Here is a 20,334-nt window from a genome sequence, read left to right as displayed (position 1 = left end):
CTGGAGGCGAAAGTCGCGATGGTCGCGATGTTACCAGTGTTCCAATTGTCACGATGTTCCAGATCGATGTTTCGATGTTTGGAAAAATATTATTATTTTTTAAATCATTTTTTTTTTTTTTTTTTTTTTTACTAAAATCACTTTGGATAGGGATAAATTCATGTTCTTCACATAATTCACTCATAAAAAAAACCCAGACAATTTCGGAGCGTTTTTTTGGGGGGGGAAAAAATCGTCAGTTAAGTGGTTAATCTGGTACATTATCATACATGCGCTAGCAGTATTTACTATATATATTTATTAAGGGGCCCAATATATGCACTCGTGCCAAGCCTCTAAGCATGGGCCCCTACCACTGCATTCCCCCGGTGGGCCCTTCATGCCCCAGTCCGACACTGCACTTAAGCTATATCCAAGTTCTATTAGGTTGCATTTTCAGGGGATGTGCTACATTTGTGTGAAGTGCAGGTTTGTGCGGGGCCAGATTAACAATTAGACAGATGGGACTGCCGCTCCAGATCTCCTTATAAAACTAGACCCATCATCATCATTCAGATGATGACCAGCCGCCCAACTAATCACATGGTCACCCATAAGCCATACGTATTAAAATGTTATTTCTAATTTCCGCAGTAAATTATACATTTTTCTGCTTTTATATCTTTAGGGAGACATTGGGACTGATAGATTAGGGGATGGAGAAGCCCATATGGCACTGGCCACACCCACATATCACAGGTCACCTCTCCCACAATAGTTCCTAGAGCATTTCTAGCCCCAAGTCAATGTAGTCCTTCTTCTGGCCCTGTGCTTGTGTATTAGGGTACTTAATAAACAGCTTGTTGACTTATAATATCTTTAGCATTTACAGTGATAACATAATTGTGAAAAGTTTATTTGGAAAAACTCCAATGTTTCTTCATATTTGCATTCTTTTATAAAATGGCTCTAGTGAAAACTAAAGTGATGGCTGCTGTAGGTACTGCTTATAAGTGAATATGGGGTCTATTTATGAAGCAGTGAAAAGAGTGGAGAAGTAAGCCTGTGGAGAAGTTGCCCATGGCAACCAATCAGCTGCTCCGTACAATTGTATAGTATGCAAATTATAAATGTTACTTCAATGCTGATTGGTTGCCATGGGCAATTTCTCCACTGGCTCACTTCTCCACACTTTTCACTGCTTCACGAATAGACCCCATTATTACTGAACACTGTCTACATAAAGTGGAGAGCGGGCATCCACCACGAAGTGCAGAGTGTAGAGCAGGCATGCACGATGAACTGCTGAATGGAGAGTGAACATGCAGCATGAAGTGCATAGTGGAGAGCGGTCATGGACCATGAGGTGCAGAATGGAGAGTGGGCATGAAGCATGAAGTGCATAGTGGAGAGTGGGCATGCACCATGAAGTGAGGACTGGAGAGTGGGCATTCACCATGAAGTAAGGACTGGAGAGTGGCATGCGCCATGAAGGGCAAGTAGAAATTGGGCATACACCATGAAGTGAAGAATAGAGAGTAGGCATGCACCATGTAGAGAGAGTAGAGAGTAGGCATGCATCATAAAGTGCAGAGTAGCCATACTCCGCCACTGCCTGGAAATCCCAGGACAGAGGTCCAAGGTGCAAGTTCTTGGGGCATGATAACATTGCTCCCATCGTCCCATGACTCCTCAATAGAGTGCCGCAATTGTCATCATTGTGTAGCTGGGGAGCAGGGTGGCCTTCTCTCTTAGTTGTCCAGGAGTGCTGTCTGAAATTCCAGACTACCCAAACATTCCTTAAAATAGGCAAGTATGCAACATGGTTTCTCTTGAAAATTCTCATTTTTGGTATTTAGCGTACACCTCCAAGATAAAGATAGTCTTCTTCTGCACAGTTGGTACCATTTACAAAAGTCTAAAAGGAAGGAAAATAGTGCATGTTCTCCAAAGCATCCCAATTTGTCAAAGATGAGAATAATTTTTCACCATTATAAATGCATTCATTGTACAGTGCAAAAAGAACGTCCTCCCAGTACATGTGTGTGGTGTGTATGTGTGAGGGCAGAGTCTCTTTCCTAGCTCTTACAGATTGAGTTCCCATGACGCATCAACTTTCACTCTGCTTTCAAACTACATTATAGTGATGCCTGAACATTTGAGGATTTTTCCAATAACCGAACAACACTTTAGCTGGTAATTGGGTTGTTCACCTTGGCTTGTTCACCTCTGTCAGGAGAGTTTTTCCTGCTAGTTCTGTGATTTTACAGAAGTTAATTCAAAGTTTAAGATATTGTCTTAGGAGACTGTGTAAATGATATTTCAGCTGACCTTTAATACTCTCATTCAGGAAATGCAAACTATTAATATAGGATACGGTGAGTTTTATAGTTATTGAAAACATAACTTTGAGGAGTAAATTGTCAGTTTGAATGCAAAACGCTAAAGTCAAATGCAATGTTTTTTTTTTATTTCACAACAGAACATGTTAGATCACAGTAAACTTTGACTAGTTGTGGTTAGTAATATACTGTACAGATATTCCGTACACTGTTTATTTAATACAAACAGCTGGCGCCGAATATTATAACCCAAATTCAATATAAATGCATTTATCTAGTGAAATTGAACTTAGTAATGCACATGCATTATGGAATGATACACTAATTTTATATATATACAGGTTGAGTATCCCTTATCCAAAATGCTTGGGACCAGCAGTATTTTGGATATCAGGGCCCTCATTCCGAGTCGTTCGCTCGGTAATTTTCTTCGCATCGCAGCGTTTTTCTGCTTAGTACGCATGCGCAATGTTCGCACTGCGACTGCGCCAAGTAATTTTGCTATGAAGATAGTATTTTTACTCACGGCTTTTTCTTCGCTCCGGCGATCGTAGTGTGACTGACAGGAAATGGGTGTTACTGGGCGGAAACACAGCGTTTTATGGGCGTGTGGATAAAAACGCTACCGTTTCCGGAAAAAACGCGGGAGTGGCTGGAGAAACGGAGGAGTGTCTGGGCGAACGCTGGGTGTGTTTGTGACGTCAAACCAGGAACGACAAGCACTGAACTGATCGCAGATGCCGAGTAAGTCTGAAGCTACTCTGAAACTGCTAAGTAGTTTGTAATCGCAATATTGCGAATACATCGTTCGCAATTTTAAGAAGCTAAGATTCACTCCCAGTAGGCGGCGGCTTAGCATGAGCAAATCTGCTAAAATCGCCTTGCGAGCGAACAACTCGGAATGAGGGCCCAGATTTTTCCGTATTTTGGAATAATTGCATACGATTTTGGAATAATTGCATGGTGATGGGAACTAAATCTAAGCACAGAATGCATGTATGTTTCATACACACCTTATACACACAGCCTGAAGGTAATTTTAGCCAATATTTTTAATAACTTTGTGCATTAAACAAAGTGTGCGTACATTCACACAATTCATTTATGTTTCATATACACCTTATACACACAGCCTGAAGGTCAGTTAATACAATATTTTTAATACCTTTGTGTATTAAACAAAGTTTGTGTACATTGAGCCATCAGAAAACAAAGTTTTCACTATCTCACTCTCACTCAAAGAATTCCGTATTTCTGAATATTCCGTATTTCTGAATATTTGGATATGGCATACTCATGATAGAAAAATTCATAGGGGGCAGACCCTGCAGCTCTGTGTGCATCTATGTATTTAATCGGCTAAGCAAAGTTTTTGGAAGGGCAACAGGGAAGAAATGACAACACCGATTTTTAATGGTTCAGGTGTCATTTCATAGAGTGTGTGATATACATGTGGGTTGCATCATTTTGATACGTGGTCAGGTTGTTGAGGACAACGCGTCAAAGGCGTGCTTTTTATCTTTGGGTTGTAATGCGCAGCGAAGCCCTTGCTAATTTTTTTTCTGTCCTAAATTCAGTTGACATAATGAATTCTTTCCAACACTTTCAGTATACAGCAAACTTTTGGTATACACAAAAATTTCGGGCTATAGTAAACTGTCAGCATACAGTAAACTTTAGATGAACGCATTGTAGAACACACAATACATTTTTTTTAATCAATTTCGAGCAACGTGATTGACTAGTAGGTATAAAAAGGCTAAGGTTCTTTTAGTTATACCCCTTTCACACTGCACAAATAACCCGGTATCAACCCGGCACATTGCCGGGTCGGCATGGGTCAGCGTGCGGTGTGAAAGGGGCATAGCCGAAATCCCGGGTCGCTTGACTCAGCAATTCAACCCGGGAATAAATCAGTGTTATAGCCGGGTTGAATACCGGGTCAATGGCAGCGTAAACGGGCTTCTGGGTCGATGTGACCCGGGACCCGTTTACTACAGCAGGGAGAGGCGGCGCAGAGATGATCTCATCTCCCAGCGTCGGCTCCGCCCCCCGTTGCTAAGGCAACCCACCCAGCATATTGCAGGGCCGGGGAAGCCAGCAGCAGCGGCCAATGCCGGATCCCACCCGGGAAGGACCCGTTTCTAAGTCCCGGGTGGGATCCGGCATTGGCGGTGTGAAAGGGGTATTAATGAGTCATTTCATTTTGGGATTCATAGTGTTCACTCTATTTATATAATTCAGTAGGATAAATTTACTAAGATGGGAGTTCTATTTAAGATGGGATGTAGCAACCAATCAGATTCTACTTCTCATTTATGTAGCACCTTCTAGAAGATAACACCTGCAATCTGATTGGTTGCTTTGGGCAACACCCTATCTTAAACAGAACTCCCATCTTAGTAAATTTACCCCAGTGAGTCAGTTTGAGAATTAAGCTATGAAAAGAGTGGAGAAATGAGCCAATATGGAAGTTGCCCGTGGCAATTTGAAGTAACATTTATCAAGAGCTTTCTATAAACTTATACATAGCAGCTGATTGGCTTCCATGGGCAACTTCTCCACTGGCTCACTTCTCCACACTTTTCACTTCTTCATACATCTACACGGATTCAGTATGTTTTTGCCGGCGAACGGGATGCCGGCTGTCAATATCCCGTCTGCACCATCCCACCTGGCAGAATGTCAGCAGTGGGGTGAGCACTAAGAGTTCCCTTGCGGGCTTGCTGCACTCGCCACAGGATCTATTCCCACTCTATGGGTGTCGTGGACACCCTCGAGTGGGAATAGCCCGGGTGCACCAGGATTCCGGCTGGCGGCATTGTTCGCTGTCGGGATGCCGGCGTTGGTATCCGGGGTCCCGACAGCCAGCAAATTAAACGCATTGCATCTACACAAGTAGGTGCTGTATAGTGAGCACTGTCCTGCTCAGAATTACCCTTCCTCCTCTCTGTGTGTGCGCTGTAGTTGTATTCAACGTCCTCTGCTCTGTCTTTCCCTCTCCCCTGTGTCTGTTCCCCAGTATGCAGCTCCTTAGCGCCAGCTGCAGGGCTCACAGCGTGGTTACAGGAGAAAGTGGTGGTGTTGAGTGCGGCTCCTGGCTGTCCTTCTAATGCGTTCCATGTTTCAAATATTTTATATGTAAATTTGCCTTCTGGGTGTGTGGGGTGATACTCTTTTTAGGAGTAGGCAGCAGAATTCCCTATACTAGACAGTGCGGTTAGATTGCCTTTCCTTTTCATTTAGCACACTGTTTATTTAATATTTACTAGGTAACACAGGGATGACACTTCTCTGTATACACAGACAAAAGATACATGAGTAAATGATTTGCTATAACTATAATAATTATGTTTATTGTCTAGCACCACCAAATTACGCAGTGATGTACAGAGGGAATATTTGTCATTTACATCAGTCCTTGCCCTCTGGAACTCACAGTCTAAAGCCCCATACACACTAGGCTTTCTGAGCAATACTGTTCACAATATCGCCTAGTGTGTACACTCATTATCGTTAACGATGGACGCTCCTGCCACCCCTGCTGTATGTACCTGCCTATGTCGGCACCCCGCCGAGTCCCCACGGCAGCCGATATCGGAGTCGGCGGGGGCTCGGCTAGTGTGTAGGGGGCTTTAGAAGCTCAAAATCAGGCCCTAATTATTTAACACACACACAGCCATTATTATTTTAGTGTTACAAGAAACTGGAGGAATCCCACGCAAACATGGGAAGAACATACAAATCCACATGACTAGGGTCAAGCCGGGAATCAGACTCATGACTCAACATGGTTTCTTACATTATGTGTTGTGTACAAGTTTTTATGTCTGATGGTGGTCATTTGCCCTGGGCACAAATGGAAGTAGTGTAACCATATCTCTTGACTTCATAGACCATATATCTCGACTCCATAGTGGACATTGTTCCTGTCAGCTTTTCGCATCAGCTTACCCAAGCTACGCTTGCCAGAACTAAAGCTGGCTACATAATATTAAAACATAGCAAGCCTGATTTGCATCTATTTTCATTTGTATTTAAATACTGACAATGCAAATGTTCATTAGTATTCTTTAATATGTGTATTACTATTATTATTTTTTAATGTCAAGTTCTCATCTTAAGAAGCAACAACACTTACTGACTGTCCACCATTGACCTCTAATAGAGATCATCTAGAAATGGTGAAATGGGAACTCTCTTGAGCCCACTTATATTTACTGGAACCTTGTTGATTTGACAGAACAAGTCAGATTAATCCCAAATCAACAGCCAGAAGTCCATGCAACCCACAGTGATCTGTGAGTGTAATGAAAGCCAGATGATGCTTTGCGCTAAGTTATAAGAGGAGGTGACAGGCATTTTGCTGTAGATCCTCTGTATTAGAGGCTGCACCAGTTATGGCTAAGAGAGGACTAGACCATAATTAGCCATCAAAGCACTAAGAGTACCAATTGTGTTTATGACTGAGGCTCAAACCTAATGGTTCTGCATGGTGCTTGCTTAGGAGGTAGTAATATTTATTCAACATTACTCCATGGGGAATGATTGATGAATAAATATATACATAGCTCTATCCATGTGGATGCAGTGCTAACAAGCCAGCACTGAGAGCCTGGAGGTGTCAGGGCCCGTAATGAGGAATTATAATTAACAGATGTGGAAAAGAAGAATACATTTCAATATACTGCTTAAATTAATTACTATAATTAGGTTATTTAATTAACCAGTGGGTGGATGGAAAGTCCGAGTAGCAGGTATGGAGCCATATGTGTACAGTGGGGGGTTTATGCACTAAAGGTCGTTTCCTCCTTTTTAAACGGATAGAAATAATGTTCACTAACAATTATTTTTTTTATATATAAATATTTAAATGTGTGTTTTAGCCCTGTAAACACAACATCGATTTCTATCTATTTAACAAAGATGAAAATCGACCTTTAGTAAATGTACCCCTAGGTCTCAATAGCATGTTGAAGTTTTGTGAAAAAGTCTTGAGTGCCATGTGTGTAGGTCTGAGTGGTATGCGGAATATGGGGGCATATGGAGAAGTTTAAGTGGCATGTGGGGAGGTCTGAGTGGCATGTGTGGGAGGTCTGAGTGGCTTTTGGGGAGCATCTGGGGATTTCTGAGTGGCATGTTGGGATTTCTGAGTGGCAAGTAAATATCTCTTGAGTAGCATGTAGGGAGGTCTGAGTGGCATGTGCGGAGGTCTGAGTGGCTTGTAGTTATTTCTGAGTGGTATAGGTGGAGGTCTGAGGGCATGTAAGGAGCTTGCAGAATATGGGTATGTTTGTGTGGCACCTAGGGATGTATTAGCAGCATGTGGGGCAAATAGGTAGAGAATTAGTAGCACACGAGTAGCAATGTAGGGAGAAAGAAGGAAAGAATCCAGCAGTCCTGATCCCTGTGACAAGTTGATTTTGTATCGGGTCTCCCAGAACTCCTCAGCCTCGATATCCTACCAGTGGCAAACGCAGGATTTCTAGAGGGGGGTTTCCAAATAAAGTACACAATCTTCCACTCTGCAGAACATTAGAGCAAGTGTGGGAGCCTGGGGTAGTGATAGGAGAACCCAGTAACAACCCTGGACATTGGTCTTTTTATACACTGGATACTGTATAGAAGACAGTATTAATATCTAACATCATAGATCAGAGGTGGCCAAAAAAAGGTAGATCGCGATCTACCGGTAGCTTGCTGAGCATCCGCCAGTAGATCACGGCAGATTTAACAGAAAATATCTGTAAGGAGCCTGCCGCCGCTGCTTCTCTTCACAGTTCCCAGGGATGCAGTGTGCGGGTGACGTAATGACGACACCTGCGATGTGAGGAGCCTAGGCGCTAGTTGGATCCAAGAAAAAATAATATAAATAGAGTGCGCTGTCAACGGCAGCCTGTACAGGGAAGGTCAGTTCCCTAAAATTTATATAGAGAAGAAAAGGTAAGTACTGGCGCCGGCTGAAAGTCAGAAATATAATGGACAACTGAATCAGTATGTAAATTAAAAAGTAGTTATTTTAATAATATACTTTCTTAGAGCAGATATCCTACTCCTTGATTGTTTAAAATAATTACATAAGCACAATGAAATTTAAAATACCATAAGTACCCCTCCAAAAACAGTGTCCACTATCCCTGGCTAGGACTAGAAATCCACAATTGCCCACAAGTTCATTGGATGGAAGATGGTTTTACCATAATAAATAAATAAATAAATACACAAACATAATAGAACCAGTCCTGCCCTTTCTAAGCACATATTCTCCCACCTCGTGGTAAGGCTCTTGTCTCTTCTTCCTGGCAGCTACTCTCTGGTCCAGTGCACTGACTGAGGACTCAGATCCACAGACACACCAAACTTGGTAGAAGAAGCTGCTACCACTGGGCATGTGCAGCAGCTCTGCTCTTTCCCTTACACTGCATGATGTGGCAGCAGCTCTAGTAATTGCATTATATACCATTGCTGTTGTCATAATTTGAGCCACTTGCCAAGAGAAGAGGGGTTTCCGGGGCAACCAGTAACTTCCTTTGCGTTTGCCTATGCTACCCATAATAATAGGCCATGGTACAGAAAATGGGATTTTAATTACCTACCGGTAAATCCTTTTTTCATAGTCCGTAGGGGATACTGGGAATCCATTTAGTACCATGGGGTATAGACGGGTCCACTAGGAGCCTTGGGCACTTTAAGAATTTGATAGTGTGCGCTGGCTCCTCCCTCTATGCCCCTCCTACCAGACTCAGTCTAGGAAACTGTGCCCGAGGAGAGGGACATATTTTGAGAGAAGGATAAATAAGGAAAGTGGTGAAATTACGAACCAGCACACACAGAACAATAGGAAACTTGAAACATGAACAGCAACAGCCGAACAAACCAGAATACTTAACCAAGTAACAGTGTAGGAAGAACGAAGTACCGGGCGGGCGCCCATTATCCCCTATGGACTACGAGAAAAGGATTTACGGTAGGTAATTAAAATCCTATTTTCTCTTACGTCCTTGGGGATATTGGTAATCCATTTAGTACCATGGGGAAGTACCTAAGCTCCCAAACTGGATGGGAGAGTGCTGGGGTTCCTGCAGAACTGATTGACCAAACTGAAGGTCCTCAGGGGCCAAAGTATCGAACTTGTAAAACTTTGCAAACGTGTTCAAACCTGACCATGTAGCTGCTCGGCAGAGCTGTAAAGCCGAGACACCCCAGGCAGCCGCCCAAGAAGAACCCACCGACCTAGTAGACTGGGCCTGTACAGATTTTGGAATCGGCAATCCTGCCGTGGCATAAGCATGCTGGATAGTGAGCCTGATCCAGCGTGCAATAGACTGCTTTGAAGCAGGACACCCAATTTTCTTGGGATCATAGAGAACGAACAGCGAGTCGGATTTCCTGTGACGAGCTGTCCTCTTTACATACACCTTCAAAGCCCTCACAACATCCAAAGACTATGAAGTAGTAGAGGTGTCCGTAACAGCCGGAACCACAACAGGTTGGTTGATGTGAAACGAGGACACCACCTTAGGAAGAAATTGCTGACGAGTTCTGAGTTCAGCTCTGTCCTCATGGAAAATTAAGTAGGGACTCTTGTAAGACAATGCCCCCAGCTCCAACACACGTCTTGCTGAAGCCAAGGCCAACAGTGTGACGGTCTTCCATGTAAGGTACTTTATGTCAACCTCCTGTAACGGTTCAAACAAATCCGATTGGAGGAACTGCAGCACCAAATTGAGATCCCAAGGTGCCGTGGGCGGCACAAAGGGAGGCTGGATGTGCAGAACACCTTTCAAGAACGACTGGACCTCAGGGAGAGAAGCCAATTGTTTCTGAAAGTAAATAGACATGGTCGAAATCTAGACTTTAATTGAGCCTAGGCGTAGGCCCACATCCACTCCTGACTGCAGATAAAGCAGGAGACGTCCCAGATGAAATTCCACCGCAGAATATTGTCTGCTATCACACCAAGAGACATACAGTACTTCTTCCATATATGATGGTAATGTTTAGACGTTACCCCCTTCCTGGCTTGGATCATAGTCGGGATGACCTTGTCAGTAATCCCTCTCCTGGCTAGAAACAGCCGTTCAACTTCCATGCCGTTAAATGTAGCCGCGGCAAGTCTTGATAGACGAACGGGCCCTGTTGTAGAAGATCCTCGCGAAGAGGTAGAGGCCACAGATCTTCGATCAGCATCACGAGAAGATCCGCGTACCAGACCCTTCGAGGCCAGTCCGGAGCAATGAGGATTGCTTGAACCTTTTCCCTTTTTCTCTTTAGAATTCTTGAGATCAGAGGAAGTGGAGGAAACACGTACACCAGCTGGTAGACCCACAGAGTTGTCAGAGCGTCTACCGCCACTGCTTGTGGGTCTCTTGGCCTGGAACAATACCGCTTGAGCTTCTTGTTGAGTCGAGAGGCCATCATGTCTATCTGTGGATATCCCCACCGACGTGTCAACCACCTGAACACCTCCAGGTGGAGGCCCCACTCCCCTGGGTACAGGTCGTGTCTGCTGAGCAAGTCTGCTTCTCAGTTGTCTACTCCCGGAATGAAGACCGCTGACAACGCCACAGAGTGTTTTTGCCGCCCAGAGGAGCATTCTTGACACCTCTGACATTGCTGCTCTGCTTTTCGTTCCGCCCTGTCGGTTTATGTACGTTACCACCGTTACATTGTCCGACTGGACTTGAATGGCCTGATCCCGAAGTAGAGATGAGGCCTGCAGAAGGGCGTTGTAGATTGCCCTGAGTTCCAAGATGTTTATTGGAAGGACGACTTTCCGACTTAACCATATTCCTTGAAACTGCACCCCCTGGGTGACTGCTCCCCAACCTCTGAGGCTTACGTCTGTGGTTAGCAGAATCCAATTCTGAATCCCGAACCTCCGACCCTCGACAAGGTGGGAAATCTGTAGCCACCATAGAAGGGAGATTCTGGCTCTTGGCGACAGACAGATCCTCTGGTGCATGTGAAGATGCGATCTGGACCATTTGTCCAACAGATCCAGCTGGAAGTGCCTTGCATGAAACCTTCCATATTGAAGTGCCTCGTAAGAGGCCACCATTTTCCCCAGAAGGCGAATACACAGATGCACCGAGATCCAGGTTGGCTTCACGACAACCCAAACCATCGACTGAATTATTATAGCCTTCTCCAAAGGAAGGAACACTCTCTGAGACCCTGTGTCCAGTATCATTCCCAGGAAAGGAAGCCTCTGCGTCGGTTCCAGGTGAGATTTTGGTAAGTTCGGAATCCACCCGTGATCCAGGAGTAGTCTGGTTGAGAGGCCAATGCTGTCCAGCAACTGCTCCCTGGACGGTGCCTTTATCAGAAGATCGTCGAGGTACGGAATTATGGTCACTCCTTGATTGCGGAGTAGAAACATCATCTCTGCAATCACCTTGGTGAACACTCTCGGTGCCGTGGTGAGACCGAATGGCAGGGCTTGGAACTGGTAGTGGCAGTCCTGCAGTGCAAACCGTAGATAAGCCTGATGAGGCGGCCAGATCGAAATGTGAAGGTACGCATCCTTGATATATACAGAGACACTAGGAATTCCCCCTCCTTCAGACCTGAGATCACCACTCTAAGAGACTCCATCTTGAATTTGAACACTCGTAAGTACGGGTTCAACGACTTGAGGTTCAAAATCGGTCTTACCGAACCGTCCGGTTTTGGTACTACAAACAAATTGGAATAATATCCCTTATTTTGCAGATGAGGTGGGCTGAGTCTGTTCCAGTTTTTGAATGGCGTCCTGTAAGGTAATACTTGCCTCTTGTGAAACTGGTAAGCCTGATTTGAAGAATCTGTGAGATGGGATCTCCTGAAACTCCAGTCTGTAGCCCTGGGAAATAAGATTATGACCCAGGGATCCTGACACGAACCTGTCCAGATGTTACTGAAAAATTTTAGTCAGTCTCCCACCTGCCAGTCTTCCAGGCATCGCGGTCCACCGTCATGCTGAAGGCTTTGAGGAAGCAGAGCTTGAGCTCTGTTCCTGTGAACCGGCAGTTGCTGCTTTGCGTGGTTTACCTCTAGCGCCTCTGGTCTTTCCCTTGAACTTGGGAGTCGGAAAGGACTGTAGATTAGGTCCCGAGTAGGCCTTTCTGGCTGATGGAGCTGCAGAAGGAAGATACGTGGAGTTACCTGCAGTAGCTTTGGAGATCAATTTGTCTAGTTCATCTCCAAATAAGGCCTCTCCTGTGAAGGGTAGGCCTTCTACACCTTTCCTGGAGTCCGCGTCAACAATCCACTGGTGTAGCCATAAGCCTCTAGCAGTAGTGCATGCATTAAGCAAGCCTATTTCTTTTATGGCCTCCACCATAAAATTCGCAGAGTCCTGTATATGTTGCAGGAGTAAAATAATCTCCCCCTGAGGCAAGGTACCTAACCCCTCAAGTAGGTTACCCGACCATTTGGCGATGGCCTTAGTAATCCACCCACATGCTATAGTGGGTCTCTGGCCCATCCCAGCAGGTATATACAAAGATTTAGTGTATTCTCAATTCTACGATCAACCGTGTCTTTTAGGGAAGCTGCACAGGCAATACAATTTTCCGTGACAGCCTGGATACCGATGCACCCACTATCGGTGGATTTTCCCATTTTTTTCCTATCCTCAGGAGGAAAAGATGATATCAGCCTTTTAGGGATTTGAAATTTCCTATCAGGATTAGTATGGTATTTAGTTCCTTTGACACAGTGGAAGGTGGCTGAGGATTTCTTTTTTATATTAAAATAAGATTCCTCAGTCTCCTCTGTTACCTTATCAGGGATATGCAGAACCTCTCTGATAGCGTTTATGAGAGGCTCTATTCCCGGTGACAGAGTACCCACCCCACCTCTGAGTCCACCTCCCCCTCCTCCATGTCTGACCCCTCATCATCAGAGTCAGACTGCAGGATATGGGCCAAAGGACGTTTTTGCGGACAAATGGCAGGGGACTGAGACGCTGGTTTGGGTACTGAGTCTCTGTTCATAAACTCAGTCATCAATTGTCTTAAATATTGCGTCTCTTTCTCATTGTGAGACAATTTAGTAGAAATATTGGTATCATTCCCCTAATGGAATCCAGACAAGCTGACTCTGCCCCGCTAGCCTGGGAGGGTACACTGCACTGAGTACACTGTAGTGAACCCCCTGGAGAAGAGGAACACTGTGCCTTACGTGAAACACACTCTTTGTCTGACATACTGTGAATGTGACAGAGCACACACACACACACACACACACACACACACACACACACACACACACACACACACACACACACGTTAAATGAAAAAGTAACCCACAAAGAGCCCTTCCAGAGAAATACAGAGATAGTATGGAGCCAGCACACAGCGCCCTTACAGCTAATGCCAAGCTTAGCCGGGTCACAGACTAAGTACCCAGATTGGGGACTTAGTACACTAGTAAGCACTTCCCCCCTGCTATGACCCCCTGGTACCTGAAGTAATCTGCAGTCTCTCCGGAGGAGCTGCGTGTACCTGTCAGTCAGCGTCTGTGTCCACTGCAGAAGGAAAATGGCGCTTGTGAGCTGCTGGATCTGCTCATAGTGAAGCCCCGCCCCTTAAATGGCGCGCGGTCTTCCCGCACTTTTTTATACTGGCTGAGGTAATTTTAGTGCCTAAAATGGAGTCAGCCCCTTTTTAAGTCTGTAATGCTAGTCTGGGTACTGTGTACACACGTAGTGTACTTAGACTCAGTTTGTTCCCTCAGGAGCGGTGCGTCTGCACTGTGTACTGCAGCCGTGGCCAACCTGTGGCTCTTGAGCCGCATGCAGCTCTTTATTCAAATGTGGCTCTCGACACTCAGTCACCTGACCACAACAGATCCTGGAAACTGGTGCACTCCAATCAGACACACAGCAGCACTATGGCGTTTGAAAACTGAGGGAGCCAGATACTGGGCTTTAGTGATACAGGAAGGTGCTGGCTGGAGTGACACAGGAGGGTGCTGGCAGGAGTGATACAGGAAGGTGCTGGCTGGAGTGACACAGGAGGGTGCTGGCAGGAGTGACACAATGGGGAGCTGGCTGGAGTGACAAAGGATATCCTGGCAGGAGAGACGCAATGGGGAGCTTACTGGAGTGACACAGGAGGGTGCTGGCTGGAATGACACAGGAGGGTGCTGGCTGGAGTGACACAGGAGGTGCTGGCAATAGTGACACAATGGGGAGCTGGCTGGAGTGACAAAGGATATCCTGGCAGGAGAGACACCATGGAGAGCTTACTGGAGTGACACAGGAGGGTGCTGGCTGGAGTGACACATGGAGGAGCTGAAGTGTATTATGTGAATATGGCTTTTTCAATATATTTTATGTGGATCTGGATTTTTTTATTATTTTATGTGGAAGTGTCTTTTTCAATGTATTTTATGTTGATTCTGGCTTTAAAATTTATTTTATGTGGATCTGGCATTTTCATTATCTTTTATACCAGGGGTGTGGCCTAGCAGGCACAAGGTCACACCTCAATTTTGCACACGCGCCTTTGGCTTGATGTCGACTCTTTGACATACCTAACAAGATTTTTTGGCTCTTTGTCTCTGACTGGTTGGCCACCTCTGGTGTACCGAGTCTGGAGACCCAGCCGCCCCATGTATAAGCCGGGCGTCTCTGTACCCTCATGCCGCCATAATGGACGGCGACCCGCTTAGTACTCACCACTCTTCTATCTTCTGGCTCTGTTAGGGGTGGCGGCGTGCTGCGGGAATGTACGCGCGCCGTGGTGGGGCTTGCAAATAGTTCTAGTGTCCTGTCAGCGGGGAACGGGACCATTAACCCTTCAAGAGGTTGGGCCGTTCCCCCTTCCCTAAGTCCCACGAAGCAGTCAGGCTGGTGCCATCCAGTCCTTCCTGAAAATAACAAACATACAAAATAAATGCAGAAAACTCTTCAGGAGCTTCCAGCGACGTGATCGGCTCCTCCGGGCACATTTTCTAAACTGAGTCTGGTAGGAGGGGCATAGAGGGAGGAGCCAGTGCACACTATCAAATTCTTAAAGTGCCCAAGGCTCCTAGTGGACCCGTCTATACCCTGTGGTACTAAATGGATTCCCAGTATCCCCAAGGACGTAAGAGAAATACTGAGCTCAACTTACATAATTTCATTAGTAAAGGTACAGGGCCTGAATCTGAGTTGGGATCAAAGAGAAAAATAAGTATCTGTGTACCCTGGCAAATCCATGTTGCACCGCATATGTGGGGTCATTCCGAGTTGATCGCTCGCTAGCAGTTTTTAACAGCCGTGCAAACGCTATGCCGCCGCCCACTGGGGAGTGTATTTTAGCATAGCAGAAGTGCGAACGCTTGTGCAGCCGAGCACTGCAAAAACAGTTTGTGCAGTTTCAGAGTAGCTCTGAACCTACTCAGCGCTTGCGATCACTGCAGCCTATTCATGTTCGGATTTGATGTCATACACCCGCCCAGCGAACGCCCAGCCATGCCTGCGTTTTTTCAGACGCGCCTGCGTTTTTACAAACACTCCCTGAAAACGGTCAGTTGACACCCAGAAACGCCCCCTTCCTGTCAATCTTCTTGCGGTCATCAGTGCGAAGGAAAACTTCGCTAGAATCTGAGCACAACCACATCGCGCGTGCGCATTGCGGTGCATACGCATGCGCATAAATGCCGTTTTTTCACCTGATCGCTGTGCTGCGAAAATCGGCAGCGAGCGAACAACTCACCCATGAGGCAGATTATAAATGTGCAGCTGGAGATGTGAGAGGTGGGTGTACAACCTCAAATCTAAATTGCAGTGTAAAAACCAAGCTGTCTAGCATTTGTGGGCTGCATGCAAAGAAGGCAGTATTTACCCTACAACAAAAAGAAATAAATAAATGTATTTGCACTCCTGGCTTTGTAATATGGTTTGTCCAAGGGAACATTTACTTTTATTCTTTGCTCCAAATCAGGCTCTCAGTGGGTTTGTACCCTACCCTGGCAGCATTGTATGACAAACAGCATATTTCATGTTTTCTCTTTTCAGGAGGACCTATCCAGGTGCAAAAACCTCACTGTCTTATATCTATATGACAATAACATTAGTCACATCGGAAATCTTGGATTTGCAACAAATCTGACCCATCTGTACCTCCAAAATAATTGTATATACTGCATAGAAAACCTGACTGGACTGAAAAGACTTGAGAAACTGTAAGTTGCATGTGATTATTACTTTTTATTACTGTAAATTTCATAACTCCTTGGACAGCATGGTGACCTAGTGGTCAGCATTACAACCTACCGTCTCTGTGTGCAATTTATCTGTCTATCCCATGTTTGCTTGGGTTTCTTCTCACACCTCAATATCATACTGGTAGGTTAACTAACTTCTGACAAACAACCAGTGCTGGCTCCAGAGGCCGGGCTGCAGGTCACTTCAGATATCAAATAGCGGAGCCACACTAACTGTCACCAATGGAGCTGCAGCCCCACCTCCGGAGCCGCCCCTACAAACAACACTAGTAGTGTATATGAGTATACATATGATATAGATTGTAAGCTCCACTGTGGCAGGGACTGTTGTGAATGACTGATATATTCTCTGTAGAATAACAGCTGTGCTAAAACATGTTAATGCCGCAGGAGGCACTACCGCCCAGCTTCTGTGATCCGCTGCTGCATCTGAGGGCGGGATTTGCCATTTGTGGTATTATACTCCCTGTCTTGCCCACTTCACTAGGAAGTGCAGGGAATGCAGAAGAACCACCTACAATTTCTGGGGTCCATGGGACTCACCTAACATTGAGGAGTTACTTGGACAGTCCGGAAAAAAGTATGAATCTATGGGTGTAATTAAATTCTTATCGTGGTTCCCGAACCTGCGCCCACCGGTAGCTATTCAAATGTTTCTGCCGACGGGTGCAGGAACGTCATTTCAGCTCGATACTACTGGGGGTGGCGAGCTGAAATGCTGGAAAAGTGACCTGTTTGGGCGCCCAAACGGGATTTCTTGTGTCGTGCCCATTCGTTTACTCGGGTTTTGCTGCTTTACGCGGCTAAACCTGACTGATATGGGCACCATCAGCACAATAAGGGGGATTAATTGACTATCGCCCCGCGATCTCCTGTCATTTTAGCCAGGAGATTGGGCGTGAGAAAACAATTGAACTCTCCCGGGGGAGGACACAGAGGTGGGCTGATTTGTGGATAGATGGTGATGGAGAGGATGACGTGGAGAGGGTGACAGGGAGAGGTAGATGGTGACGGGGAGAGGTAAAGGGTGAGGGGGATAGGTAGTGGGTGATACGGAGAAATAAAAAGAGAGAGCCTAAGGGTGATATAGTACAATTTAATTACCTGGCCACACGGCAGAGCTGCAACATGACCTCAGATTACCATTAATGGATGCAAGGGCAGTTGCAGAATTTCCTCAGAAAAGCACAGCAGTCACACAGGGCAAAGGGAGGAACCCGAGAGGAGAGATCGGCTCCTCCTCCCACTCTGGGATTCACAGCAGCAGTGGCTTCAGGGCCCGGGTGGCAGTGGTGTTGTTAGTGCCAGGTCACCAGTGTTGCAGCAAGCGCACCGGCGGTGGCAGGCAGGAGCCTTGTAGGGACAGGGACAGCGGTAATTCAAATGCGTCACCACCCGTAAGCCAATCAGAGCTTGCGGACCGGCAGCCAATCAGGAGCCGCTGCCGGTCTGCGAGCTCAGTTTGTCTCGTGGCCAGTGGTACATTTAAATTTCCACTGTGCTTTTCTCAACATGGTTGCTGCCTGCCACTGCTGGTGCACTAGCTGCAACACTGAAGGCCTGGCACTACCCTCACCGCTGCCACCGAGGCCCCCTTTCTGGCTGGGCCTGGGATTCAAGTACCGTCAGTCACCCTTTAATGGCAGGCCTGGTCAAGCCATACCATCTATGATATTATTGGGATATCCGCTCTTGTTACTTGCATTGTGAAGGAGTTGCATTTGCTATCTATGCAGAGTTTTATTTCCAGACATACAGTATTTTGCAAAGATTTTTGCATACAATTGTGAATAAGGACCACGAACTCCACACAAATAGGGCCCTGGTTGGAATCAATCTCATGACCCAACCACTGAGGGAAGCAATGCTAACTACTCTTCTGCCTGGTTACGGATATTTGGAAATATGTGCCAGGAAATGTGATTGTCGTTGCTTAATTAGATTGTTTGTTATCTTTTGGGTTGCATTGATAGTTTTAATATCTTTATAAGCAAATGTAATGGGATCATAACAATGACCAACGGCAGCTGCAGCCCCTGGGATGCAGCGCTGATTACATAGTACAGAGGGGGAGCCTGTTAGCACATATCAACATACATGCAGAGATGTATGTAACTTACAGATGCGCCCTCATACATCTTGCCTCAATGGGCCATGTAGCTGGAGATGTCTGGTGTGAGTGAGCTGGCTGGACCCGTGCAACTCCATTAGTGTCAGGCGTCTCTAATGCTAAAAATGCGTCTTATTCACTCACATCGTTATGCAAATGTGACGCACAAGCAGACCCTGCTGATTAAAATGATAAGCAGCATGCCTATATTCTGTGTGTGTCTGCAGCTCTAACTCCATACAAAATGGTACGTTACAGTGATGTAGATATAGCTTCAATTACAACAGAATATAGGCATGACACATGTCATTTTAATCAGAGTAAGCTGCGTGTGCATCGATATATGAATAACACAAATTTCTCTAGCATCCATAAGGGATACTGGGGTCACTTAGTACGATGGGGTATAGATGGGGTCCAAAGGAGCTGGTGCACTTTACATTTCTTCAACTGGGTGTGCTGGCTCCGCCCCTCTATGCCCCCTCCTACAGCCAGTTTAGAAAACTATGCCCCCAGGAGAGAATGCACACTCTGGAGCTCCAGAGAGTTTTTCTTCAGTTTAGCTTCTGTTTGTTATTTTCAGGTAAGCTGTTTGGGCAACAGCATACCTGCACCGTGGGAGTTAGGGAGGGGGGGGGGGGGGCGGTCACCGGCCCCCGTAAGGCGTCATAGCCGCTTCCCCGCTGCAGGACCACTGTCCTGAGAGGTTATGTTACCGCGGGCACGGTGCCTTAGCGAGCACAATCGCAGCATGCTGCACACCCCTAACATATGCCTGAATGTGAGAAGAGTGGTGGGTACACACCGGGGGCCCTGCTAGGGGGGTTCCCCAGTTCTTGGTGCGGCGCGATCGCAGGGGCAGCATCCGGACCCCCCCTGTGGGGATCCCATAGCCCCCCTGCATGAACTGGCCAGCGGTTGGGAGGAAACAAGTATTTATACTCTGTTTGGCACCATATAGGAGACCTTGCCAGTATGAATAAGTACATAGCGCACCATTTCACTGCACACTGATTACACAGACGCTGCAAGGGACAAATCAACTCCTCCAGGGACCCTCCAACGCCACAAATGGCAATGGGGGTTATTGTAGGGTGGAGTGATACTGCAGTAGCTTTTTAAAAAAAAAAAAAAAAAGGTCCTAGTATATAGATATATTATATAATATATATATTATATGTAGCCCAGCACTTAGCTGGAGGCTGGTATGCTGGTTCTTTCTCTCTGTATAAACTATGAAAAGCATGCTTATTTCCCCATGTATGTCCCCCTACATATACTATTCTGATAAAAACTAGTTCAGACTGGTTTTCCTCTGTGTGGTGTGATTCGGTAGTGTCTAGTTTCTCTTCGTGAAGAGGACCTTTCCCATAACCCCCTGGGTCCATGTCACAAACTATTTGGAACAGTAAGCTGTGGCGAGCGATGCGGAGCGAGACACCGAGCCCGGAGCGTGGCGAGCAAAGTGAGGCCGCGAGGGTCCATTGGTGCCTAGAAAAAAAAAAAAACTCGAACAGGGAACAGAGAAAACATTTAGGTGCTGTAAGAGCGGAAGTTATCTACTGCCCTCTCGTTATGTCACTTCCAGGTCCTGATCACAAAGGGAGCATAGACACAACCGGTGTGATTCTCAGCAGCCATCATCCACACCCTAATGTGGCTACAACGTTGCCTATAGGCAGAGGAGGGGAATGATCACATAGA

The 20,334-nt window shown here is 46.0% G+C and overlaps 1 protein-coding gene across 3 annotated transcripts in view; it reads left to right on the top strand.

Annotated features, from left to right (window-relative positions):
• Positions 1–20,334, top strand: part of PPP1R42 (protein phosphatase 1 regulatory subunit 42) — a 154,563-nt gene that overhangs the window by 71,769 nt on the left and 62,460 nt on the right. For all 3 annotated transcript variants that reach the window (XM_063923856.1, XM_063923854.1, XM_063923855.1), the window contains exon 3: positions 16,312–16,478. In XM_063923856.1, coding sequence (XP_063779926.1) covers positions 16,312–16,478 — 167 coding nt within the window. The remainder of the gene's footprint in view (positions 1–16,311; positions 16,479–20,334) is intronic.

The sequence above is a fragment of the Pseudophryne corroboree genome, chromosome 5 (assembly GCF_028390025.1).
Source record: "Pseudophryne corroboree isolate aPseCor3 chromosome 5, aPseCor3.hap2, whole genome shotgun sequence".
NCBI lineage: Eukaryota > Metazoa > Chordata > Amphibia > Anura > Myobatrachidae > Pseudophryne > Pseudophryne corroboree.
The sequence above is the reverse complement of the archived record's forward strand: the minus strand, read 5'-3'. Positions and strand labels throughout refer to the sequence as shown.